We start from the raw sequence: 27,222 nt of genomic DNA on the forward strand, positions 1-27,222 counted from the left end.
CTCCCTCCCTCCCTCCCTTCCTTCCTTCCTTCCTTCCTTCCTTCCTTCCTTCCTTCCTTCCTTCCTTCCTTTTAAATCTATCTCAATGTTCTTGACAACTTTAAAAAGGTAATCTCACAGTTTGGTGTAAAGAAGTGCTTAGAATTGCTAGCCTCATTTAAAAGAGTTAGAGAAAAGGGGGGAAAACAGGAGAAAAAAGGTAGGGGGAAGTGATTTATATCCCCAAAGTCAAAAAGTCACAATTTCAAAGTGAGCAGGGTGATTTTAGGTTTTTATACCTAAGAGAATAAAATGTGAATAATTTATAGGCTGATGAAAATTAATGAAAAGCACTAATTTGATTGTAACTCACACTTATAGTTTCCTTTTAATTATCCATGCATCATTATCTTCACAGTAAAAATTTTACTCTCAGAAAACCAAACCAAACACAACATTCTGGGAATTATTTAGGATATTTTTGTACCATAGTTTTATATAACTAAAATGTGGAGAAAAATGAAATAATTGTAGCAGGGTTTTCCTCAGTTAGGTTTATGGTTTTCTGAACAAAAACAGTCATGCATGATTGACTGAATCCAAATGGATGTCAACAGTTTAACATCTAAGAATGTGAAAAGGACACATTGCATTTCTTTTGAAAACAAAACTGCAAAAAAATCATGTGTAAAGATAGAACATATTGAGTACAATTTTCATCTAAAAATATTGTCTCCTTAAAATCTAGGAACCCTTAAAGTGAAGAATAGGGAAATTAATTTATTGTAGTGGTGGTTGTTGGTCTTAGCATCATGCCTGGAACATAGTAGGAGCTCAGTAAACTCTTGCTGTGTTCCAGACACTGTGCTAAATAAATATTATCTCGTTTGATCTTCATAACGACCTTGGAAAGTATGTACTATTATCCCCATTTTACTGAGACTGACAGAGCTTAAGTGACTTGTCAGGGTCAGATAGCCAATAAGTTTTAGAGGTCAAATTAGAACCGAGGACTTTTTAGCACTAACCACTGTACAGTCCAGCTGCCTTTGACTGCTTGTTGATTTTACTGATGTAATAGAGTAGTGGTGCCCAGCTCAAATAGAAATGAGGTCACTAACTTTATATAAGAATCCTAGTGGGCTGCATGTTGACTTAGAAAAGTCACATGTTAATTATAATATAAACATATAAACTACATATTAGCCACATATTAACATTATCTGTTTTACTGTTTTTTTGATTTATTTTAAAAATTATTTCCCAATTACATTTCATTCTGATTTCCTTAAATTTGGTGGACTGAGTATTGGATACTTTTTGTAATAGAGATTCCAGGTGTGAAAAGCTCTCTTTACTTATAGAGATTGGCAACTGATTTTATAATTTGTAATCGTTGGGTTCCCTGAAAGCCCTGACAGTTTAAGGACTTCCTTATGTCCCTACAGCTAGTATTATCAGAGTCAGGATGTGAACCCAGGTCTTCCTAATGCTAGTGGCAGACCTCTCTGTACTACACTATGCTATCTGAGGAAATGCATATCCTTTATCAAAAAGTTTAGAACCTAAAGGTATCTTATTGCAGTTATAGTGATATCAACAAAACTTACTTTGTTCCCCTTAACAACCCGCTATTAACATGATATCTATATCAGCATATACTGTAGAAATAGAAACAAATGCTTTTAATATTGAGTAAATATTTTTATTGGTTCCACATTAGTAAAATTATTCTAAATTGTCATAAAGTGCAAAAATTACAAAATTCTGTTGACATGGTAACAGTGAGACCCAAGAGGTGTGTAAGGGGAGGTAAAAATAGAATCTTTTCTGGTATCATGTTTTTTATTTTTCACTTACTCGCAACAATTAATGTAAGGAATCAGGAACCATATTTTTATAATTTTTTAAAAATCAAATAGTATTAAAGAATAGTATTTAAGATGACTTTTAGCTTTGATCTGGTTTGGGGGGCAGATATAGTAACTAAACTATATTAAGACTTTTAAAGAGCTTGATGAAATAGATGAAGGGGAAAATTAAAAAATAAGAAAAAACAATTTGGAACAAAGCCCTAGAAAATGGTGTGAATAATCAGTGGGGGCTTGGGCTTTATAGTAAAAAAAAGAACACTGGATTTGTAATCAGAAGACATGGTTTTGAGCTTTAGCTCTGTCATTTTATGGCCTTAGGCAAGTCACATGATGTCTCTGGGACTCGGTTTTTTGTCTGTGAAATGAAAATGATAACTATTATACATTCTCTAACTCCCTGGTTTGTAATTTAGATAGAAGGAGATAATATTTTAAAGCCCTTGATAATGGTAAAGTACCATAGGAATGGATGCTACATTTACTTTTCTCATAACAGGTACCATGTTTATGTCTGTATTTATGTATCAAAAAACCTCATTTTACTCTATTGTTCATAAATATATTTTGGCTTTTTCTTGAAATTTATAGATTATTGTCTTATGTAGGAGAAAATGAAATTTATTTGGTTTTATTTATTAAAACATCTATACAGGATTTATATCCATAAAAACGAGACTTTTTTTCCTACCGTGATTAGGTAACTGGGTTGTTTAAAAAAGAAACGCCCCCAGAATAGCTAATTTTTTTTTAAGTCACTACCCACATCTGACAAAACAGATTAGCAGGAGATTTCCAGAACAGAACAAATTGTCTTTATCCCCCATTCCTAACAGATTGTTTTATGTCAGAAGTCTTGTGGCTGTCAGAGAAAAAGATTTCTTGATGAAACCTTCTATTTTGACATACAATCTATTAAGCTACAAGTTTTAAGGAGATTCCCCCTCCCAATCATATTGGGCTTTGCTTAATTATTATTATCATTATTACTCAATTTATCAAACATTTACTAAACACATTTATTTTGTCAAGCACTGCGCTAGCTGCTAGGGAAATAAAAAAAAAATTTTTAAATAGTCCTTGCTTTCAAGAAGTGCATCTATCACTAGATGGAAACATGTGCAGGGAAAATAAATATGAAATATATACAAAATAATGGGGTTGGGGTAAGGGAGATAAATCATCATGAATCAGAAAAGGTCACTGGTAGGAAGTGGTACTTAAGCCAGACCTTGAATACAGTTAAGGTTTCTAAGAGGAAGAGCATTCCAGATGTGGGAGAAAAAAACCTGTGCAAAGGCATTAAGGCAGAACTATGTAGAAGAAGGGGCAGCACAGTGGATAGAGTGTCAGGAAGTCTCATCATTCTGAGTTCAAATCTGGCCTCAGACACTTATTAGCTGGGTGAGTGAGCATGTCACTTAACCCTGTTTTCCTCAGTTTCCTCATCTGTCAAATGAACTGGAGAAGAAAAATGAATATAGGTCTTCTTAACGCTAGAATGCTATCTCAGGAAATGCATATACTTTATCAAAATTTTAAAAACCTTTTCATTTATTTATGTATAACTTGTATAACTTCATGTACAACATATTTACATATTTATATAAAAAACCTACTTATTTAAAAAATAAGATAAAGGTGTTTTATTGAAGTTATAGTGATATCGACAAAAAACTTACTTGGTTCCCCTTAGCAATCCACCGCTATCATTCCAGTATCTCTGCCAAGAAAACCCTCAGTGGGGGTTCCTGAAAAATAACCGAACAACATGTATAAGAAGGAACAAGTAGGCTTCTCTAGGTAGGCTGTAGAGTATGTGTATGTGGAGGTAATATGAAATTAGTCTAGAAAAAGATGCTTCAAATGACAAACAGAAGATTTTGTATTTTATCCTAGAGGCGCTGGGAAGCTACTGAAGCTTCGACAGCAGGGGAATGACACGCCCAAACCAATATTTTATGACTATCAAGTTGGCAACTGTGTAAAGCATGGATAGAGGAAGGAGAGGCTGGGAACAAGAAAACTAGGATGCTGTTGCCAGAGTCAAGATAAGATTGATGTTGCCTTCAACTAAGATGGTGGCTGATTGAATAAAGATAAAATAAGTAAAAATGAAAGAGATAATGTGAATCTGCTTTAAACTTCTTACCACAGTATTCCTCCTAACTGCCAAATAGCTGATGATACTTTACTGTGAGGATTAAAATTGCAAGATTATAAGCATATAAAAGTAGCACCTTTCAAATGAATAACAAAAACATCAGCCCTCAGTTCTGACATTTTTGCTACAATTGTTGTTGCTGTATATTTTTTCTAACTCAGATGAATTTGAGATAAAGTTACAGCAACAATGTGACCTTAACAGGTAGTTTAATAGAATCTTTACTAACCAGAACACTTAAGACTGGGTTTTCTGTTTCCTTAAATTTTTTTGTAAACTAAAGGGTTAGAAATCCATTTTTGTTTCTATTCTTGTGATTTAGATTCTGATCAAATCAGTGAAACATATACTGGACTTTTTTTTTCATTTATCATTTTTTGCCTTAATAAATATGAGATTCTGATTATTTTTCCTTTGTTAAATAAGAGTTTACATTGCCACAGTCATCATTATGAACATCAGTTTTCATTTTATGATAGATGTAGGAAATTCATACGAATATGCATTGGCCACACAATGCATATTGTGGCTATTACTTTTTTAAAATTAAATCTCTGATTTTTAACAATTTTTCTTAAAGAAAGCAGAGTGCTCAAAAGAAAACCCAGTCATTTGAGGTTCTAATTTAATTCAGTTCATTAAATATGTTAAATGCCTGCCGTGTGCAGAGGATTGCTATGCACGGAAAACAGATATTAATTTAGTATTGTTACTCTTTAAAATGTATGCTTTTTGAGAATAGTTTATTCCATTTTTTTAAAAACAGTTATCTTCTCTCTCAGAATTGATACTAAGTATTGTTTCCAAGGCAGAAGAGCAGTAAGGACAACTCTGAAGTTTCTGAGGCCAGATTTGAACCCAGGATGATATCATCTCTAGGTCTGACTCTCTGTCCACTGAGTCACCTAGCTTGTCCTTTCATTCTTTATTGATATCCTTAAGATATAGTACAATTTTCATAAAGATTTAATAATCGTTTGCCTATTGACCATTATTATGATAAGGAATATAATCATCCTAACCAAAACCTATCCAAATCTCATTTGTTTGTTTGTTTGTTTTAATTATGTAAAACATAAATTTGGGGCGCCAGTTTAAGCTGCTGGTAGCTGATATAAAGTCACTTATATTTATTACAATTCTAAATAACATAAATCATTTCAGTTTTTTCCCTATTCATTTGTGAAATGTTTTCTATGGCCAGGGAAACTGCCTGAGGCTTTTTATGGGGAAAAATCTGTTACTTTATGCTTCTTTGAAGTTTATCATCTGAGACTAGTGGTTTCCTTGCTTGTGTTTCAGGCCTCCCAGTATTTATATAAGTGCTAATTTGGGGGCCTCTTAGGATCTATAATTATAAACTAGGAGAAATTAAAGGAGACCCCTTCAACATTAATGCCTTTTGTTTGAGCTTGTGATTTCTGAAATCTTATCTATTGCCATAGTCCTCAGCTACTACTTCCTTAGCAAAAAGCAGTGAAAGTATTTGTCTGATTTTAAAACTCTGAAATACACTAAAGCCTTTCTTTATACATTAACAACAGATTCTTCCCTAAGAGACTCCCAACCCACTACCATAATGGAAGGAGCAGAGAAGCGAACTAGAAAAGAATCTGAGAAAACCAAATGCTTTTTTAGAATTTAAATAAAAAAATGTATAGATCTGAAATACAGTAGTTTAGTTAGAATCTTTTGTTAAGTCCTCTCTTCTCTTTTTCTATTCTCCATAAGTTTTATAATGCTTTCAGGCATCACAGGGATGATGGCATGTGCTCTTTGGCAATTAGAGTGACATTATGCCAAATAAAGGTTTTATTAGTTTTGAAGAAAGAAGAAAGAAGCTAAAGAGTAAGTAGTATGTGGCTAGTGGAAATCTTTGACTTCTCTCAGTCAGGTTTCTGTTTTCTGGCTTTGTTAGAAACAACCACTCTTGTAAAATGAAGAAACACATTTAATATAGGGAGACTTGCTCATTCACTTGTAATCTTTCTGAAAAAGAAATCACAAATGTTCATTAAAAACTTATGGCTATTTATGGATAAATTCAGAAATAAAGACAGCCAACACCCTGAGTGAGCTCAGTTTTGAGAAGTCTGTTGGGAAGGTTTTTTTTTTAATGAATGTCAGTGATGTGGTGACTAATTAATATAGTAGACTTTTATGATTGGCAAAAAAGGAGAGAAGTAAAATTTAAAGTGGCTGTAAGAGCAGCTAGGTTGCACAGTGAATGGAGAGCCAAACTTTTGGAAACAGGAGGTCCTGGATCCAAATTTAGCCTCAGATACTTCCTAGTTGTGTTATCCTGAGCAAGTCACTTAACGCTAATTGCCTAGTCCTTACTGCTCTTCTTCCTTGGAACTTGATTCTAATAGAAGGTAAGGGTTAAGAAAAAAAAAAAAAAAGAAACCATGATTATCAGATTACATATGATATTTTTATGTAGTTTTGGAAAAACCCGGCCAATTGTACTCTCTACTTCTTGTCAATCAATTGGAGATTGGGGTGGTGGTGGCATTTGGAAGATTTTCTCATTCTCACCTGTAAGTTCCAAGTCAGCAACCAGGGAAGCCTGAAGTCCTTCTTTAGTTTTAATATATTTGAATAGACTTCCCTGGTTTATATTTCACAGTTCTTCCAGCTTCTTATTTTATTCTCTCTTCTTTTCTTGAAACAACCCAAATTCTTGTTTGTCGGATCATCATACTCATTTAATCAAGACTTCTCCTGGATGTCTCCATCTTTAGTAGGGATATGCCCTTTGCCTTGCTAACCTTTTTTTTCCCCTTTACCTCAAAAGCTCTTGAAAGCCAGCCTTTCCATGAAGATGTCCTTAAATAAATGGAAAAGGAAGAAGCATTGGATCAGTCTTGTCTAAAGTTGTAGCTTGACAACTTGCTTTTCATTGGCCACCCACACTCATTCCTTTCCCTTCTTCATACTAATAATAGTAACAACATAGTAATTTATGTTGGCTCAAGGCTGGCTCATTTCTCTTATCTTTATCCATATTACTATTGTCTCTCTCAACTTGGGAGTACCCCTAAGGCAAAGTCTTCATCTGCTTATTTCTACAACACAGTGTTGGCAATGGTTAGGAAGGATCATGATGTCCTGATATAGTCACTCTTTCTCCCAGCACAATGCAAAGCCTAAACTGGTATTTCTGGGTCCATTGGACTTCCATTGAAGCTCTGGCTTTTTAACCTGTTCATTGGGAATAGATGCCAAGTCACTATTATTCGTTCATCCCATTCATCCTTTACCCTTTCACTGCTTTGTCTATTTGTATTCTTCCCTCTGTTCTAGGGAGTTGGAAATTAGTGGGACACCTAGTTGGGGACCTGTGCCTTCCAATATAGAATCCTCCTGTAGTAGCAACTCTGTGCATACTATTCAGGACTACTTCCTCCAGCAGCTATGCCCAAGCAAATTTAGAAATTTATGCATGTGGCCTGGAATACAAAAAGTTAGTAACCCATAATGCAAGTCCAAATTAGTTTTCTTTCTATTTTTATAGATATCCAGAACTTTGGTTTAAGATTGAGTCTGTTATGTTTTCTGTATTATTAATGTTTGTCAGGGATGGCTAGGTGGCTCAGTAGATTGGGAGCCAGACCTGGTTCAAGTCTGGCCTCAGACACTTTTTAGTTGTGTGACCCTGGGCAAGTCACTTAACCCCCATTGCCTAGCCCTCACCTCTCTTCTGCCTTGGAGCCAATAGACAACATTGATTCTAAGGCAGAAAGTCACTTAAAAAAAATCCTGTCATACAAAAGACTTTCTGTTTGATAATAGAGGTCAATTCAAATTCTCAATAATTTTATTTGGGAAATAGATTTTATGGGAGAATTATTCTTTGTACTGGTGAATTAATAAAATGAGTGAAATCCTTTGGATTTTTAAAAAAAACCCTTACCTTCCATCTTAGAGTCAATGCTGTGTATTGGTTTTAAGGCAGAAGAGCAGGAAGAGCTAGACAATGGGGGTTGAGTGACTTGCCCAGGGTCACACTCCTAAGAAGTATCTGAGACCAGATTTGAACAAAGGACTTCCTGTCTCTGGGCCTGGTCTCAATCCACTGAGCCACTTAGCTGCTCCACTTTGGACTTTTTGAAAGTCAATATGGATTAATTTGTAAGATCCCTAGGAAAAGGACAAGCTCTCTCTCTCTTTTTTTAAGCTCTATGGGTAGCAAAATGATGGGATATTATCTTGTAATCCATGGTAACCTTCTATATATAGTATAGAATACATTGCAAATTTTATTAAAATACGCTAAAAAAGTATGACATAATTTCTAATTAAATTTAACACCTTTTTTCGACAAGATGATTAGAATACAGAAAGTCTATTTGGTGATAGAAAAATAGAGAAACTTCTACCAAAAAATTAGATTTGATGAATTCAGGGGGAAATTTGGAAGCAGTTCTTTTTGAATAAAATACCTTATCTGGTTTTTTTGGTTGCTAAAAGAAAACTATTTGGAGAACCCTCCCTCCATCCATCTTTGTATTTTTCTTCTTGTCCAGTATGTCCTTTTTTCCTATTTTGCATGATTTGTCGTTTTGCTCCTACTCGTTTTCTCTCTCATTTAATCTCTCCACTGTGCATTACGCTTTCTGATAGAATTCAGTATAATTGTAAAGTTCTCTTAAATGAACACTTAAATGAACTCCTCACTAGATCAGCTTTAAGAAATGTTTAAGAAATGTATATTGTTTTTGAAAGGATCTCATAAAGTCTATTAAGAGGGAAAAGCCTTAAAGAATAAAATTAAATGACTACTAATTATTCTGATTACATGTATTATCAATGAGCTATTTGGAATCAACTAAAAAGTACGCTTTTCCCCAAAGGATCTTTGTCATTTAATCATGGTTTAAATGTCAACTGTGGTACTGAAGAAAAGTAACACTTAGAAATTTTGTCTCTTTCGATTTCTAGTTGTGATTTGATTTTGAAATCTATTTTTACCCTTTGACTATCAAATCGGTTAGGTGTGTATTGTAGACATTTGATTCCCTTCCCCATCGTTCTATTTTTTAAAAAGCTCATTTCACATATTTGTAGAGTAATAGAACAGGACTCTCTGGGTTTGAAGGTAGAGAGGCTGCTGCATGCACAATGGGAAGTTTTTGCTAACTGCATTTTAACAAAGGTTTATGTTTCTCCTCTGCACAGTCCCTTCAGTCTGAATATGTTCAGTACTAAAGCCTTGCTGCTTCGATGAAAGCTGCTCAGCCCTTAGAAACTCGTTTCTTCATGAGGAGGAACAATGTTGAGGGAAGGCAACCGCTCACTGGGAGGAGATCTCTGCATTCTTAACCTTAAAATTAAAGAAAGCACTCAGATCAGACCTCAAGGAGAGACTTTGAAACCAGAAAGCTCTGGTTAATGACTACTGTAAATGCACTGAAATTGTTTATGGAGATGTCAATGATTACGTGGCTGTGTTTTTTAAAGGAAACGTCCATGTTGAGCCTGGTGATTTGAAGGATTATTTTTAATGTATTTCAGTAATACACTTGTTATTACATTTTCTGTACAGTGTTATGTATGTATTGTCAAGCTAAAGACTATTTTGGTAAATTTATAAATATGTAATTGTGTAAAGATTAGAATATATTTTGGTTTAGATTTTCTTGCTATTTGCTACCAAAAATATGTATTTTGAACTTGCTAGGATGATTTTATCTATGATGAATAAATATTTTCTCATAATTAAAAAGGATGTGGGAGAAAAGAACAGAAGGAAAGGGATGATTTTTATGGATCCACTATAAATATTATGTGACCAGTTTGGTTCTTTGGGTAATCAGTCTGTTTAGTTATTAAGGCTGTCACTACCGAACAAGTGTAGTTGGTTGGTGGGGTGCCAGTTTTTCTTTTTTCTCTCCATGTGTTTGGATGCCTCCCCATTCATTTTCTGTGCATCATGGTATTCCTTGTTTTTTAAGCTTCACATCTGGCTACAGATGAAAGTTAACTAGACATTCCTCTTTAAAACATAAACCTTTCTCTACCAGATGGCAGTGAAACATTCCCAGAATTTTGCATTTAAATTTTTCAAAAGAAATTTTCCTAGATTAGATTTTGTTTCCCACATATGAGGTTGTTGTTGCCTGTAATCAGATATGTTCTCTTCATAGCTTTAGCTCACAAAAGGGCACAAATTCACAAGATGCTGCTATTTGTTCAGTTCATTAAAAAAAATTAAGAGCAAAATGTTTGATGCAGATTTAGACACGTTAGCAACATTTTTTTGAGTGACCATTACTATACATTATTATAGTTCTCTTTAATAAGACTAATCATGCATTTATTTATCAATATCCCTAAACAGTATTTGCTTTGGAAAAAAACAACCATGGTCCTTAAATGCTCTTCTAGCGGTACTTAAGCTAGCATGAGAAATGTGAGCAAGAAAGAGTCACAGTACTTTACTCTAATCCTTGGGATTAATCCTGTTACATTTATTAGAATGTTGTATGAGCTTAGTACTTACACCGAAAAAATACCCAGGTTTCATTTTACTTGAAAAAAAAGAATCGTAGAAATATATATATATTTTTGGCTCTGGTTAGCTTAGTTTGAACTATAAAGACTGAATGAAAATGAACAGACTACAGGACCAGGTAATTGCTTTAGATTGGATCAGAAAGGAACCATAAATTTGTAGAAATAAAAGTGGGAAAAGTTGTGAATTCCTTTTTAAAAGTAGAAAGAGAAATATATTGGACTATTTATGTGTTATTGTCAAAATGATCATGAATGAATATAAGAAGTTGATATATCATGACTATTGCAATAGCAATTTTATGTGAATCACGGAAGGAAATTCATTCATATCACAATTGCCGAGGGGTGGGATGGGGGGTGGGAAATCATGTTGACAACTTTGGTCTGTGAACAATGATTTGTGTGCAGCTGTAATAAAATGACTGTAAAATTGACTACTGTAAATGCTCATGATGTATGTGTGTATGTGTTATTTGTACCGCAAATGTGTGTATCTTAATATTATTTGTACACATGTGCATACATAGACACACCAAAAATATGTGTACATAGTATAGAAAATATAGAGCAAAATAATTCTATTCCAATTATAAAAAATGTTTGACATGTATTTTGTTATGAATAGTATACCTTCAAAGCTATATTTTGTTGTATTTTGAAGTGTAGACAAATACACTGCTAATAAATAATAAAAGTTTTATCCATTTAAAGCATTCCCTGGCTCTTATAACGTAGACGTGTTTGCTTTCTAGGCCCTTGATATCCTGATCTTTGTCTGGAATTTTTATTTTCATCCAGTCTGTCTGCCTGCTGACTTCTGAATTTCTAAAAATCTCATGTATATGTTTTTATTTTACTCTCTATTATCAGTAATTAGCCTTTTGAGAGGCACACCCCAGTGGAAAATAGTGTCACAGGGAGAGAACTGATTTCTTGCTGGCCTGTCCATTTTTCAACTTTATAATGCATTTGTTGAGTTAGAGGTGAGGTGACTTCAAATGGGTGTCCATTAAGGAAAAATTGGTAACTTTGGGGGATCATTGAAAGAGATAGAACTCTCCTATGTGCATAAAGCCCCGCCTGCATGAGGAATCCTGGAATGTCTGCAAGCTATGGGTAATTGGCACGTTTTACTGAGTTGTGGTGCACTGTCTCAATTTGAGGGACTAGCCAGAGCAATGGAAATGGTTGGAAAGGGAGATCTTATCTCTCATTTGTTTTCTTAATTTTTAGGGAAGAAAACAAGTCCAGCTAAAAGATAGCTCAAGTTGTAATTCTGTCAACAGGCCACCCCTAAACATCTGGCCAGAGGATAGAGGATGAGCCAAATACTTGGTGGTTGGTAAAAAGGAGTGCATAAGAAATAATAGAAAGGGTTAAAATAACTGATTTGAAAGTATGTAAAAACAGAATAAATATAAAAAAAAGAAAGAAATCTGGGTTCTTCTGATTTAGAGGAGTGGACATTGTCTTCCTCCAAGTGCAGAGTTTTTGTTACAGAAGAAACTAAACCAACAAATGAGTTTAGAATATTATATTATAGGAATTGCATCATTTCATTTTAAACGGATGGGCTTTGAATGGATGTGTCAGATTGAGCAGATCCACTTAGAAGCTACTCAGTTTAGTTTACCTGCAGTTCTTTTTTTTTAATTTATTTTTTGGTAGCTAAATTTTTTTTCTTTTCTAAAATTTCTCCCTCCCTCCATGCCCTCTGCCTCCCCCCATTGAGAAAGCAAGAAATTCATTATATATATGAAATCAGAGAAAATATTTCCACATGAGCCATGTTGTAAAAAAGAAAAGGCAAGAAAAATAAAGAAAGTAGGTGTGGGAAGGGAAGTATACTTCAATCTGCACTCACAGTTCTGGAGGTGGATAGCATTTTCTCTCATGAATCTTTTGGAATTGTAGTGGATCATTGTGTTGATCAGAGAGGCTAACCCTTTTAGAGTTGATCATCATTACAATATTGCTGTAATTGTGTACAGTATTCTAGTTCTGCTCACTGTACTTTGCATCAACTTATACAAGGCTTCCCATTCCCTTACAGCACAATGGTATTCCATCACAATCAGATACTATAGCATGTTCGGCCATTCCCCAAACGATGGGCATCCCTTCAGTTTCCCCTTCTTTGTCACATAAAAAGAGCTACTATAAGTAGGTTTAATTGTGATTCTAACAATTAAGTTTTATTTCTGAAAATGAATTTCACTTGATAGCCTTTATGAATGGTTCTAAGCATAGCAGTTGATTATGTGATCCTTCTTTCACCAATTGTTATAGGGATCTGAGACATTATCTCATTGAGCTCTGCCCATTTGAGGAATGAATTCCTTTATCACTACCCTCTATCCTTTGATAATCACAACCATTTTAATAGGAAGTGTTAATGTTATCTATATAATTAAGAGCTTTCTTCTTTGATAATACAATAAAATTTGGATAACAGAACTTAAGGATAGATTAAGGATATTTCTAGTTTCTAACAGTATAAAGTTCCACATACAATAAAGTATTTTTATTTACATGTGGTTTGCACATAGATTCCACGTGGGATCCAAAGAAAAGTAGAAAATAATTGTATAAAATTATTTTGAGTTGATTTGAAATGTTAATATATTCTTATCCAGTTATTTCTCTATGGAATGAATTATGTTAATTATAAAAGGGGGGGAACAACTTTTATAAGGAGCAGCAAGTTTGTATTAAAAAAAGTTCAAATAGAAACTAAATTGGATAGCTTGAGATGTTTCTAATTAGTAGCTACCTAGCAAGCTGCTAAAAAAAAGAAGAAAGCTGATTTTTCAGGAATCTCTTTGAAATTATTTGTTTATTTGTTTTTTTTAAAGAGCGGTAAGGTGTGGGAGGGGCAATTATGTTGGTTAGTTTTGGTCCAAATATATCATTATCATTTCTGAAGTTGTTCCAAGCATTCCTAAGAAGTAGGATGGAAGGTTAAAAGTGGGGAGCATAGTAGTTAGAAAAAAGACTTTAAGTTCCAAATGTTTCAGTAGAAAAGTTTACCTTATTGCCTGAAAATGACCCTTTCTTCCAATATTCTAAAATATAAGAAGCAAAAATATGGAAATTTTGGGAAGTTGGGTATAACAAATAAGGATGTGCACAGATGTAGGAAAGTTTTGTTAAAATGTTAGGCTGCTTTGAAAATAGGGCATTTCTCTTGTGCAATAAAGTCTCATGAGCATGTATGTGGAATCTTAATAACTCATCTGATTCCAGGTAGCACAATAACCCTGAGAGGGCGAGATTTTTAAAACCAGAAATTGGAGAAAGGAGCCTTCTTTTTTATTTCCCTCCACCCCCCAAAAAATTAATGCGCTGCTAGAAATAAGAGTTTAATTGGCCAGAAGTCAGAAAGTTCAGTTTTTAGGTTTCCACAGCAACCTTCCCTGCTTCCTTTGTTTTGAATTACAATAGGGACCTCTTTGCATGCTTACACAACACTGAGCAACAACCATTAGGAGGAATTTTAAGAAAATGATGATTTTTATCCTTCAAAATGAATATAGGAATCAATGGGGTACAATTCAGTTTATCAGCAGCACTTTCTGGTTACAGTGGGAGTACATCATTTTTGCATTAATATACCTGCTGCATGCTAATTTTAGGACCCCTTTTTTAATAGGGGATTTTGCTAAAAGCACCTAATTTTAAATTGGCCACACTTGGACATCTTAAAAATACCATGTGTTTTGCACTTTTTTGCATGCATTTGCAGATGAACCAAGTCCTCCTGCTTCTGTATATAGAATTCAAACCACATGGTCCCTTCTTTCTTACTGGTTCCATTTTAATTCAGTTTTAAGGCCATACACTGCAAGAATCACTGCTTTTTATTCTTAGTTTGAAACTTTTGTTCAAGTTTTCTCTTTTTTTCCTTGAGCTCTTTGGCAGTTGGATGCTGCATGAATTCAGTTTTTATCATCAATACTGGGTACTTGATGAAGACTTAGAGAAAGACATTAAATAGCTCCTGGACAAGATCTAGAAGCATGATAGAAGAGATTTTTTTTTACCTTACCAAATATAGTCTGAGATATCTTTCTGCATGAGTTAGGAATTTAGGAAAGTTTAAAATAAAATGATTGGCTTGGTTGGGGGTAGCTTGGAGGGAGGCTCTATCCAGGAATATGTGATTGCATGTTGCAGTCTGGTAAGAAGAGTGCACCTGAAATGGGAAGAAAAACATCTTTGAGTAGATTTGCTGGTCTATAGTGAAGCAAGCAGGTAAGAAAAAGGGGCCCGAAAAGGTGATATATGAGATTATATGAATTAGCAAGACCCTTGGAACTGAATATGAGAAAGCAGAATCTGCTGCTATGGGATAGTTTTGTGGGAAAAGGATTTGGTACAGAAGGTAATTTTTACCTCTTTGGATCAACTCTAGGATAAGGTTGAATAAGTTTGTAGTAGATTACTTGGGGCATCACCATTATCTTGTATAGAACTTATATGTTCAGTTGATTTAAAAACAAAAAACCCCCAGGGGTCTCAAGCCTAATTTGATCCCTCGCCTCTCTGTTCCAAGATCAGTCCTCTTGAAAATGTGTATATCCTAGTCACAAAGGGGACCCAGTGAGACCTTGTGAATCATTCAGTACTATTGGAAAAATAAACCCTATTTCTTCCCTTACTGATGGTGGATCATCTTCATATACACAGGCCACCACACGACAGTTGCCGAAACAAGAGTTTGTTTGCAAGGATAGAAAAACCGACTTTTGATGACATCCTAGAGGACAATGCATCATCGTGGACAGACACCTATACGAAAGGAGAGAGAAAAGAAGAGGAATTTACTATTTTTCCAAACCTGGAAGTGTTAATGGGGCTACCCATTCATAGAGAACGGGAAAGTTGAGTGTGTGGCTAGCAAAACTCTAGGAGGTGGAGGAGGGAATCTGGTTATATTTTTCCTAATTAAAAAAAAAACAAAAAAATTATCAAACCATAGTTTGTCTTCTTGGCAAAGAATCAGAAAGTAGAGAGAGAAGAACATGCTTCAAAACATGTGGTTTTAACCTCTGATGTGTCTATACTTGAGATTCTGTTTCCTGAGGGATGAAAATGACAACGTTCATATTCTGTGCATTCAGCCATGTAATGTGGCTCTGCATCTTATATCAATGGTGTACAAATCAATACATGTGCATGTGACATCTCGTGGGAAATTGCTGCTTTTGGGCTTTAAATCCTTTAAGATGATTTCCAGACTCAAAACTTAGTTGGAAAAAAATGACAACCTAGACTCTTGATCATAACAATCAAGCAATCAAGAAATATTTATTGAGCACCTACAGCTTGCAAGGCAGCATGCTAAGCTTTGTTGGGGATACAAATGAGTAAAAACTGTGACCCTTACCCTCTTTGAGGAGCTAGTCTAGCTGAGGTAGACCAGAGATAAATATGTGAAAAATGAAATAGCAAAAAATAGTTAAATAGTTTAAAAATAGTTAAATAGTTCAACACAACACAATAGATGTCAGAAGGCAGTACATATCTAATAACCAAATGTATGACACAGGGATTCAGAGGAATAATAAAGAACTTCCAAGTAGGAAGAAGACTTCATAGAGGAGTTAAGATTTTAAGTGGATCTTGAAGGATAGGTAAGGATCAAAATATTCAGGGAGGAAAGGTAATGACAGCAATTGGAACAAAAGTAGAGAATCAATTCAAGTCAAAAGGCATTTAATGAAGTGCCTTTTGGGTACAATGTACCATGTGCTAGGATGGGAATACAAAAGACAAAAAGAAGCAACCATTGCCCTCAAAGAACTTGCTTACATCAAACTATGTGCCCAGATAAATAAAAACAACAACAAAAAATACAAGTATTTGGGGAGATGATTTGGGGAGAGCATTCACAACTAGGAATACCTTCTCTTGGACAAAGTACTTACAGTGAACCTTAAGGAGAGGTAAGGTAAAGCAGAAAAGTAAGGAGTATATATATTCTAGAAATGGAAAGAGACTATACAAAGGCTCCAAGATGGGGTATAGAATGTCACATAAAGGAAATACAAGTAGTTCAGTTTGACTAGAAAACAAGAGTATGTGAAGGAAAGAAATGTTTGTTAAATTTGGAAAGATGGGGTAGAACCAGAATATATAAGTATTTAAAAACAAAACAGGAGTTTGAATTGTGGTCCCTGTGTATCCCTGAGACCTACCATGGATGGATGCCTATATATGTTTTTGCAGCTCCTTCTAAAGGCTCTCTGCCTCTGCCCCTCAACTGGTACTTCACTATCTCTGGGTAAGTGAAACTCTGGGAGGATTTCATGATTAACTGTGGATAATTGAAACCACAGGAAGCCAAACTACTGATAAGGGGGACCTACTATATATATTTTGTTCTAAAGGTAAGATGAAAGCACTAAAGTTTATACAGAGAAGGAGAGACATGGTTAGACTGGAGGCAGAGACCATGAAAGAGGTTACTTCTATAGTTCAGATGAAAGGTGATGAGAGATTGAACTGGGATGGTAGCTATGTGAATATAGAGAAGGTGAAAGATATAGACATTGTAGAGAATCCAGAGTCTGGTGGATGACTGGATCAGGGGAGATGGTGGTGTATTATAGAAGATGAGGACTAGAAAGTGACCTAAAGTTGTGATTCTGTTAATAGGAAGTATAATAGTGTCCCCAATAGAAATAGGGAAGTTTTGGGTTAGGTAGTGATATATTTTTGAAATGTTGGGTTTGAGATACCTAAAGGACATCCAAGTGGAAATGTTGAACAGACTTTGGTGTTGTGGGACTGTACCTAGGGAGATAAATGGCTGCTGCATATGTAGTTTAGAATATTAAAGCTAGAAAAAACCCCAGAGACTACCTAGTTCAATCTGCTCCTTTTATAGATAGATGAATTTGCTGAGTAAGACTCAGGAAGGTTATATGACTCGACTAGAATTATACTTAATAAAATTAGAAGATTTTGCACTAAAATGTACCTTGAATATCATCTGATCCATTGTTTTCTGGATGAGGAAAGTGAGACTTAATATGGTTAAGGAGTTAAGGTCACATAGACATTATATTTAATTTTGATACCAGTTGATATTACTAAGGTGGCACTTTCTTGAGATTTAGAGTATTTGAAAATACCAAAAAAGAATCTTGAGAGGAAATGTGCTAAGGTTTTTTTTTTTCCACTGAAGAAATCATATGGATCCCATTTTCCACACCATTAGCAAAATTTAAGGGAAAAAAAATAGAAATACTAATGGACTGTGTTGTTATTGTCCTCCTAGGGCCAGAGTAAAAGGGAGAGGCTTCCCAGAGCAACTGAAATAAAATCCATTATCTAGGGGTTTGGTTAGTGGATACATTTCCTTTCTTGTCTTTTATCCCCCTTCAAGAATGCAACTTTGAATCTTTAACTCTCGACTTGTTCTTCTGTGTTTCTATAATGTGGCTTCTATATCTTGGCTGAAGTACTGGGTCAGGTTGTCAAATTCCATCACAAAGAGTTTAACAAAGAATTGCCAAGTTAATTAGCCAAGAGAAACATGGCTGCTTTTTTAGAAGGAGCTGCAGAAACATATACTGGAATACTAGTGTCTGAATTGAAATTGTTAGCCTCCAGATAAAATAAGGATGTAAATATAATAAGCATAGCAACGTCTTAATAGATGCCTCCTGTGTATAGGTCACACAATGAATAAGAGAACTAGAAGAATGAGATCTGTTTAGATCAATTAAGTTTCATGACAAAGCTTCTAGCCAATATAATTATGTTTAGTTTGGGGAATTATCCCCCTCCCTAATCCCTTTTGCTTTATCAACTATTAAGGATTACTTCAAGACTGAACAGATAAAAGGAAAACAGATGCCCTAGGAAAAACATGATTCAATAATGTATTATTTTAGGCTCTTGATAACTTCCAAACAAACCATATGTCTCTTGAATGTTGGTAAAAATGAGGTAGGACACGAAGTGAGCTGGAGCTTGGGGAATTTTCCTGACAGAACTCTAAAGAAAGTTGAGATGGAAATAAGGAACAAGGCATTCCCTACATGCAGCATCTGGAACTTGAAATATTTCAACTCTGGTTCTGCAGACATAGTAACTTTTCATGACTTATAGCCTTAAAACAGCATTATAGGAAGAATCGGTATTAAAAAAAATCAGCCTTTGTTTCAGGGAGAAGCTTGGTATCATTAAAGAACTTTAAGATTTCCTAAAGACAAACCAGTCCTTATTACTCTCCCGTTAGCTATTTAGGACTCGACTCTTTGGACATTCACAAGGGCTCTCCAAGATGACCTCTTCTGATGGATGAGCTTGATAAATTGTCCATCCAACTGCTGATCATAGTGTGAGTTTAGGAATATAGGAAAATATTAGACGATGCTTTTCATTTAGTCAAGTGAGATTTCCTGCTTCATTTCTTGCATATGGGGGAAAGTAGTGTGTGCATATAGATTCGTTTGATTTTCTGCTGACTGCATAGAATAGTTAGAAATAAAACTGCTACTCCCAGTTCTTTAATCTTCCTCTAAATCACCACAATTGAGATTTTGGCCTTTCATTCTCTTTACCTCGCAAGCTCGCTAATTTCTGTTTAACTCTTAAAATTAGGGAAGTTAATCATGTAGCCCTATTCTGATGTTTCATCATTGCATGAAAGTGATCCTTGTTTAGTAGAATACAGTGGAAAGAGAATTAGATTTGGAGTTAGAAGACCTTGGATTCAAACTGTAGCTCTGATATATATACTGAACTTTGAATAAATCACTTCTCAGTGGAAGTGGTCTCAGTTTCCTCATCAGGGCTACCCAGTGGATAAGAGTACTGGGCTTGGAATCAGCATGATTCATCCTCCTGAGTTCAAAACTGGCCTCAGACACTTAACTAGTTGTGTGACCCTGAGCAAACAACTTAATCCTGTTTGCCTCAGTTTCTCATCTGCAAAAATGAGCTGGAGAAGGAAATAGCAAACCACTCAAGTTGCCAAGACAATTCCAAATGGGGTTACAAAGAGTAAACTATGACTGAAACAAAACATCAAAAGTTTCCTCATTCATAAAATGAAGGAATTGGACTAGAAAGCCTTATAGGCCTCTCTAGCTCTTAAAAAAAATCTATCATTTTATAATCAATTCCAGCTCTAATTCCATGAACCTAATAGTCTTAAGTCCATTAACCTTTCTGGACCTCAATTTTTTCACCTATAAAATGGGAATAATACTTGCTTGTCTATTTGACAAGGTCATTTTGAAGAAAACCCTTTGTAAATTTTTTTTCCCCTATTGACATATATCTGTTGTCCTAAAACCACAGAATTTTGGAAATGAAAGAGGCCTTAGACTTCCTCGTGTTAACAGATGAGACTATGGTCCAGAATTTAAGCTACTCAGTAACAGTGCTAGTGTTAAAAAGCAAGACTTCCTGATTCATATACCAAGGTTCTCTCCATTAGATCAAATGGTTTGTTCAAAGACATTCTAAGTATGAAAAAGTCTGGAATCTAGACTCTAGCTTCTCATCAACTATAAAAACCAGCCTCTGTTCATTAGAATTTGGAGTAAGTCTTTACTAACTTGAATTTTCCATATTTATTACCTAAATTCCCATTCAATAATCCAAATAAGATTCTCCCTCCTTCTCTGCTTCCCCTTTCTCTTTCGCTTTTCTCTCTGTTTTCAGTCTCTTTGTCTCTCCATTTCATAGATGAGAATTCTTCCTTTTCTGTCATTTTGGCAAATCAGTTCAACCTACTCATGAATAAATTGCCTTGGTGAAATTTCTATTCTAGTACTCAATCCAAATACATAACCCTGAAGGGAAACCTGAGGTAGCACGAAGGACTCAGAGCTTGAGTTCTGAAAGAATTGGATTTGAGCCCATCTTAAAATGTCTATCAGCATGTGATCATTGGCAAGTCACTCAGCCTCTCAATCTCAATTTCCTCATCTATAAAGTGGGGATAATACCTCAGAGGGTTGCTGGGAGCCTCAAATGAAATAATAGATACTAAATACTCTGAAAACTTTAAACTGTTCTTAAATTTTTCAGCAGAGATCTACTTTGGCACTTCCTAGGAAGGTGGAAAGGTTACAAGTAGAAGCCCATAGACAGACTGGGCATGTATGTTGTCCAATGGACAGTCGGTCAAAGTCTAAAGAAGTTCCTAGCCAGAAGGTTGACTACCAGTTGATGGTTTGTTTTTTTTTGGTCACCAAAATGCTTAACAATTATTTATCCCGTTTTCTCCACAACCAATAAACTCACCAATCACTTGTTAAGCATCTACATTGTGCAAAGCCTTCTTCTGCATACCAGCTACAAAGGCAAAAATGAAACCATTCTTGATCTCAAGGAGCTTGCAATCCATTGGAAATGGAGTACATCTTGTACACAGGTAAGTGAACGCAAAGTATATACCATGGTATACCAAGGAACTTCATGAAAGACAGTTCTAATGCCTGGAGTGATCAAGTAAGGTCTCAGTAGGAAATTGGCCCCTGGGCTCTACTTTGCAGGAAGTAGAGACCTTTAGGAATGACAATCTACAGTTGTGGAACTAGTTCACAGCAACGAAGACTGGGAGCTTCTGAGCTAGTCTGGGTAAGTCTTTAGCTTCATGCTTTGGTAATACTTTTGACTCTCTCTTCTCAGATAGAACATGCTAATTGCCCATACATTTTGTACCTGAAAAATAAAGAATTTTCTTTTTTGTCTCAAAACAAAAACAATCATCAGAAGGTATTTCTAATTTCTAGAAAGTTTCCTTCCTTTCCTTTCTATAGCCTGCCATCAACATGAGCAGTTTTATAGGTCTTTAAAGCAGATAAAAATAAATAAATCAAGTGCTTTAATGGGGGAGGGGGTAAGTTTTTTCTAGACAGACACCAAGTCAGAGCAATTTTAGGTCCAAAGAATGGTATTCTTAAAAAAGCTACAAGCAAATGGGGAATGTAGGTCACTAAAGAAATGCCTTGGAAACTTTATAAAGCAACTCTTCAAAGAACAAGAATGAGGCTGAAGATACCCTACTGGTATAAATGCATAGAGATGCATGGCTTTCCATAAATAGGAAGGGACCCTGAATGTGTCTAGGGATGGACTTGACTGACTTGACTTTATAAAATGGAGCAAATGGATTATCTTGGAGTTCATCTGTGTTGGTGCAGTGAAGAGAACACTGGAAAATGGACTCAGCAGTTGGGTTTTTATGTTTAAGGGTGTGTGTGTTATGCTGAAATAAAAAGAGTCTTGGAAAGAAACTCTAGTTCTGAGTTCAAGCCTCAGTTCTCTCAAAGGTGTTGTATATAACACTGAGCTCCTCAGTGGGTGGGAGATAAGGGAGGGAGACAACAAGGAATAGAACCGGAAATCAATCAATCAATCAATATTGATTAAGCTCCATTTATGTACCAGGTATAATACTAAGTGCTGGGTATAAAATACCTCAAGGAGTTTGTAGTCTATGAGGGAAAAGAAGATATGTGCATATATAAGTATTCATAAAATAGATACAAACAATTCAAGGGAATTTAGTGGTGGTGGGGTGGGAGTTTAGGAAGTGGTGTTTTAGTTAAGCTTTGAAGAAAACTAGTGATTCTAAGAGACCAAAATAAGGGAGGAGTGAATTTTCTGAGGAACATCCACTGATAGGCTAGGACCAAGGAAGCCCTGGATGAAAGCAGAAAGCTTTCTAAAGCCCACTGAAAAGCCTTTGAGTGCTAGAGCCTGACAACATTGACGGTCAGGCCTACCCAGGGGCAAAAAACCAAAAACCTGAATCTGGGACTGAAGCCATCATTCCATCTACAATTCACCTTTAAGGGAAAAGCTGACAAGGCTTGCCTGTGTTTGGAACTGTAATATTCAATCACTGTCTTAGTGCTTAATGGAGAATCCTTTTTAAGACAGTAAAAGTGGATGGGACTTAATGTTAATTGTGAGCTTCAACTGTAAAGCATCTCAAGAAAACTTATGGCCTTGGTTTTCTTGTTTTTATAATGTACAAAGAGAAAATAAAAGTCTCTGGTGTAATGGATAAATGAAATACTAAATAGGGAGTCAGGAGACCTAGCCCTGCCACTAACTGTGAGAGCTTGGGAAAAATCATTTTTCTTCTGTGGACCTCAGTTTACTCACCCCTAAAATAAGGGAAATGGACTAGATAAGCTTGAAAAATGTTCTGCTCCAAAATTCTACAATTCCATGATGCCTCTCAGCTGAGGATCTCAGCTCATACTTTCATACCCATTCTTTTCTCCTTTGCTCAAATTCAAAAGAAGGGGGCACTTTTCCTCATCATTGTTAGTGCTTGTAATTACTTGTACCCTAGATCTTTTCTCCTTTTCTACTTGTAATTTCTCCTTCCTGCAATTCCTTGAACATTGCCTTTTCCTAATCTTTAATTTCTCTTTATTTTACACCTCTCCTTTAGTCTACAAACAAACCTTAGTCTCTATTATCCTTAAAAATCTTCACCTGACCCTGCTATCCTCTCAAACTGTCATCTGACAGTTTTTTGCTAACAACCAAACTCCTAGGGTAGAAAAAACAACTGCCTAAACCAGTACTTCCTTTGTCTTACACATAGTAGGTGCTTTTTCTGTTATACTGTACTTAATAAATATACTTTAGATGGATATTCTTTAATATAAAAAATGCCCAATCCCTGGATCCTTCACTTACAGAAGGCTCTAGATGGCAAAAATCCAGTTTTAAAGTCTGAGATCACCACCAATCTCATTTGAATAACGGTTTAAATAGGTTAAACTTAATTTAGTAATATTTAGCACTTACCCTCTTCAAAGCACATTACAATCATTAAGTACTCAGTATGATTCCTTTGTCAGGGAGAGAAATTTAGAATCTTTTTTTTTAGATGAGAAAACAAAGCCTGGAGGTGTAGTTTGCACCTTTGTGTTATACAGTATCTGACCTTTGAACCTGATTATCATCCTGATCTTTTCTCCTGAACTGAAGTGAGGTATTTACTTTGGTCAGAGAAGTGTCAGAGCCATAGAAAGAGGCCAACTTTAACAAATTTTAATTATAACTAAATTTTAGATCCAGAAAGAGATTTAGTTTTACTCCCTCATTGTAGGCAAAAAATTACTAAATCCTGAAGGTTTTGATTGATTCAATGTCAAATAGTTAATGGCAACTCCATCAACAAGACTATTATCCTCATATCCTTCCCTCAAAACACTTTTGCTTCTCTTGGAGTGGATGTGGAATGCAGAAGACTGATCTTCCTAAGTTCAAATGCAGCTTAAGACATTGGCTTGTGTGACCCTGGGTAAGTCACTTAACTTTTCCTCATTTTCTCCTTTTGAAAATGAGCTGGAGAAGGAAATGGCAATCTATTATGGTATCTGCTAAGGAAACCCCAAATATGGTCATAGAGAGTCAGACTTCACAGAAACATGACAGCAATTTTTTGTGTGTGCTTTCTGCCCCCTTAAACATATTTCCTTCAGGAAAGGTAGAAGACTGCCGGCAACCAACAAAATGTTTACCAATTCAAACAATAGAGTCTTGTCCAAGAACTATTCAAAAGGAAATAAATTTGGAAGCAAGCAGCCAAATTCCTATCACTTTGGATCAGATTTTTCTGTGTAGATTGCTCACAATTCCTGTCTTCTCCTATTCTCTATTATTTGCCTTTTGGCTATTCCACTATTTGAAAAAAAAAAAAAAGAAATCCAACAATGGAAAGGACTTGAGACAATACATTTCTCAGTGGCTATTTGTGTATATACAGATTCAAGTGACCACTTGTTGCAGCAGTTTTGTAAAGATAATTCACATTTCACTATTCCTTTACAACCTCTGGAATGGGACTGAATGGGAAAGCCAAATAATAACATGGGGGGATTACATGTGGATAATTACTTAGGTACTTCTTGTTGCATTTTACATAGAGAAACTGAGAATCCCCAGGAAACTAGTGTTTCAGGAAGATATAGGTATAAGGTACTTATTTCAGCAGCACCATTTCCTACCAGTCTGTGAATCAGATTGGGATAAAGGTGCTTTAGACCTATAAGATTCTAAATCTATTAAAGAGGGAAGAAGAAGAGGACTAAAAAGGGAAAAGAAATGGATAGGAGGGAGTAGGAGAGAGTACAGGATAGAGAAAGAAACTCCCTAATTGCAAGACTTTCTGAGCAAGATATTTTTCCTCCCTTCCCAAGTTTGAAGGCTGCTGAATAATTCATGAAAAGCGTGGAAAGGCTGAATTTACCCTGGATGATGAATAACTGGAGTGAGCTGAGTGGAGAGAGGCTGTATCACATCAGCCACCACTCTTGCTTCTCAGCCCAGGGTGCTCTACAGCTCTCATTTTGCTTTTTCAACACGCTTCTACCCTCTGCTTCTGTGACGGTGAGTGCTTGCTTCCCGGGTGGGTTTTTAGGCTGCTAAAAAGTCAGAGAGTCTTCCCTCTGGCACTGCTGACAGCTGGTAAGCTCCTCCTTGCTATTACTGCTGCCGTTGCTGCCAAGCCTTGGACCATGTGCCCAGTTCGTGAGGATTGGGAATGCTACTGGCACAGATCCCAGTGGAGCTTCTCCGGTATTTTCCTGGGACTATAGATGCTGCTTTTGAGACGAGGTGCTCTGAGCATCACTTCCTCTTCTACTGTTGCCAGGGTACTAGCCTGAGAGCAAGGTATCTCTTCTTCCTCCATCCCATCTCCAATACTCCTCCTGGACATTTTTTCCCAGCTGGGGTACACCTGCTGGCTTCTGAAAGTGGGTGTTCCAGCTGGCATCATTTCCAGTTGGAAGGAGAGAGCACATTCCTGCTATTGCTGCTGTCTGCCCTGTCCCTGCTGAAACGGGGATCGTTCCTGAAGCAGGTACCTGCTACCAGAAATTAAACTCACCTGCTACATCGGAGTTTCTCTGACTCTTCCCAGCTCTCCCACCTCAGTTCATTTTTCCATAGCCTTTGGCTTTGGGGGAGAGGGTGGAGTTCCACCTTTGTTGGCCCTCCCGGGCAGCATTGGAGGTAATGGAGCCCTCAGAAAGAAGTCAAAGTTAAAGGGCTGGGTGTGAAAGTGGAAGCCAGCATGACCAACAGCTCTTCCACGTCCACCACCACCTCCAGTGCTGGGGGGTCGCTGCTACTGCTGTGCGAAGAGGAGGGCTCCTGGGCAGGCCGCCGGATCCCCGTGTCCCTCCTCTACTCGGGCCTGGCCATCGGGGGGACTCTAGCCAACGGCATGGTCATCTACCTGGTGTCGTCCTTCCGAAAGCTCCAGACCACCAGCAATGCTTTCATAGTGAACGGCTGCGCCGCTGACCTGAGCGTGTGCGCCCTTTGGATGCCTCAAGAGGCCGTTCTAGGGTTACTACCCAATGCCTCACCAGAACCTCCAGGGGGGTGGGACGGCGCAGGGGGCAGCTACCGCCTGCTGCGGGGAGGGCTGCTGGGTCTTGGCCTCACCGTGTCCCTCTTGTCCCACTGCTTGGTAGCCCTGAACCGCTACCTGCTCATCACAAGGGCACCAGCCACCTACCAGGTGCTGTACCAGCGGCGCCACACAGCAGGAATGCTAGCACTGTCCTGGGCACTGGCTCTGGGGCTCGTGCTGCTGTTGCCACCCTGGGCAGCACCGCCCGGCAGAGTGCCCCCCGAAGTGCACTACCCCGCGCTCCTGGCCGCCCTGGCTTTGCTAGTACAGACAGCGCTGCTGCTGCACTGCTACCTGGGCATCGTGCGCCGGGTGCGGGTCAGCGTCAAGCGGGTCAGCGTGCTCAATTTCCACCTGCTGCACCAGTTGCCCGGCTGTGCCGCTGCCGCCGCCGCCTTCCCAAGCGCTCCTGGTCCCCCTCACCCGCACCCCGTTCCCCAAGCGGCCGCAGCAGCGGCTCAGCCTCTGCCGCCTACTCTGCATCCTCGCCGGGCTCAGAGGCGCCTCAATGGGCTGTCAGTGCTCCTTCTCTGCTGCGTTTTCCTGCTGGCCACACAGCCCCTCGTCTGGGTGAGCCTAGCCAGCGGCTTCTCGCTGCCAGTCCCCTGGGGGCTGCAGGCGGCCAGCTGGCTCTTGTGCTGCTCTCTGTCCGCCCTCAACCCCCTGCTCTATACCTGGAAGAACGAGGAGTTCCGCCGCTCAGTGCGTTCTGTCTTGCCAGGCATCGGGGACGCGGCGGCTGCTGCCGCCGCAGCCACTGCTGTACCAGCCGTGTCCCAAGCACAGCTGGGCACCCGGGCTGCTGGCCAGCACTGGTGACGCGGTTGCCAGGGCAGCCCAGGCGAAGGAGAAGGAGAAGTTACCTGACTCCCGGTTCCCGGGCCGTCCCCTCCTCCAAAGCAGCACCTCCAGGGAGGAAGAAGACTCATGAAATACACTGCAATAAAGCTGGCATGATGAACTTCATCCAGCTCTTCTCACGGGGACAGCCAGGGTTGCCAGCTCCCTCTCTCAGAAAGGGAAAGGGATGGGGTGGGGGTGGCCCAGGGAAAAGAGAACTGTCACTTTCTTCCCCAAAATCCTTCAGAGATATCCACTGACTGCTGGGACCCTCAGACTGCTGAGAGGAGGAAACTTAGGACCCCAGAAGCTGGCAATTTAAACACACAGTCGAACTTCATTTTAAATCTTACAATGCTTACTAGAGCTTAACTCGCCTTTTCCCTCCGAATCACTCACGGTGATTAAAGTGTCTCTTCTCCCCTTCATTG

The 27,222-nt window shown here is 37.5% G+C and overlaps 2 protein-coding genes across 2 annotated transcripts in view; both read left to right on the top strand.

The window, feature by feature from the left end:
* The window catches only part of CDC14A (cell division cycle 14A), a 248,117-nt gene extending 238,816 nt beyond the window's left edge, over positions 1-9,301 (top strand). Inside the window, exon 17 of the mRNA XM_044672154.1 lies at positions 9,196-9,301. Coding sequence (XP_044528089.1) covers positions 9,196-9,225 — 30 coding nt within the window. The 3' untranslated portion in view covers positions 9,226-9,301. The remainder of the gene's footprint in view (positions 1-9,195) is intronic.
* Positions 9,302-25,606: 16,305 nt separating this feature from the next.
* Positions 25,607-26,770, top strand: GPR88 (G protein-coupled receptor 88). Its single transcript, XM_044671666.1, has one exon. It carries the CDS (start codon positions 25,607-25,609, stop codon positions 26,768-26,770), a length of 1,164 nt encoding a protein of 387 aa, XP_044527601.1.
* The last annotated feature ends 452 nt before the right edge of the window (positions 26,771-27,222 follow it).

Source organism: Gracilinanus agilis, chromosome 4 (assembly GCF_016433145.1).
Source record: "Gracilinanus agilis isolate LMUSP501 chromosome 4, AgileGrace, whole genome shotgun sequence".
NCBI lineage: Eukaryota > Metazoa > Chordata > Mammalia > Didelphimorphia > Didelphidae > Gracilinanus > Gracilinanus agilis.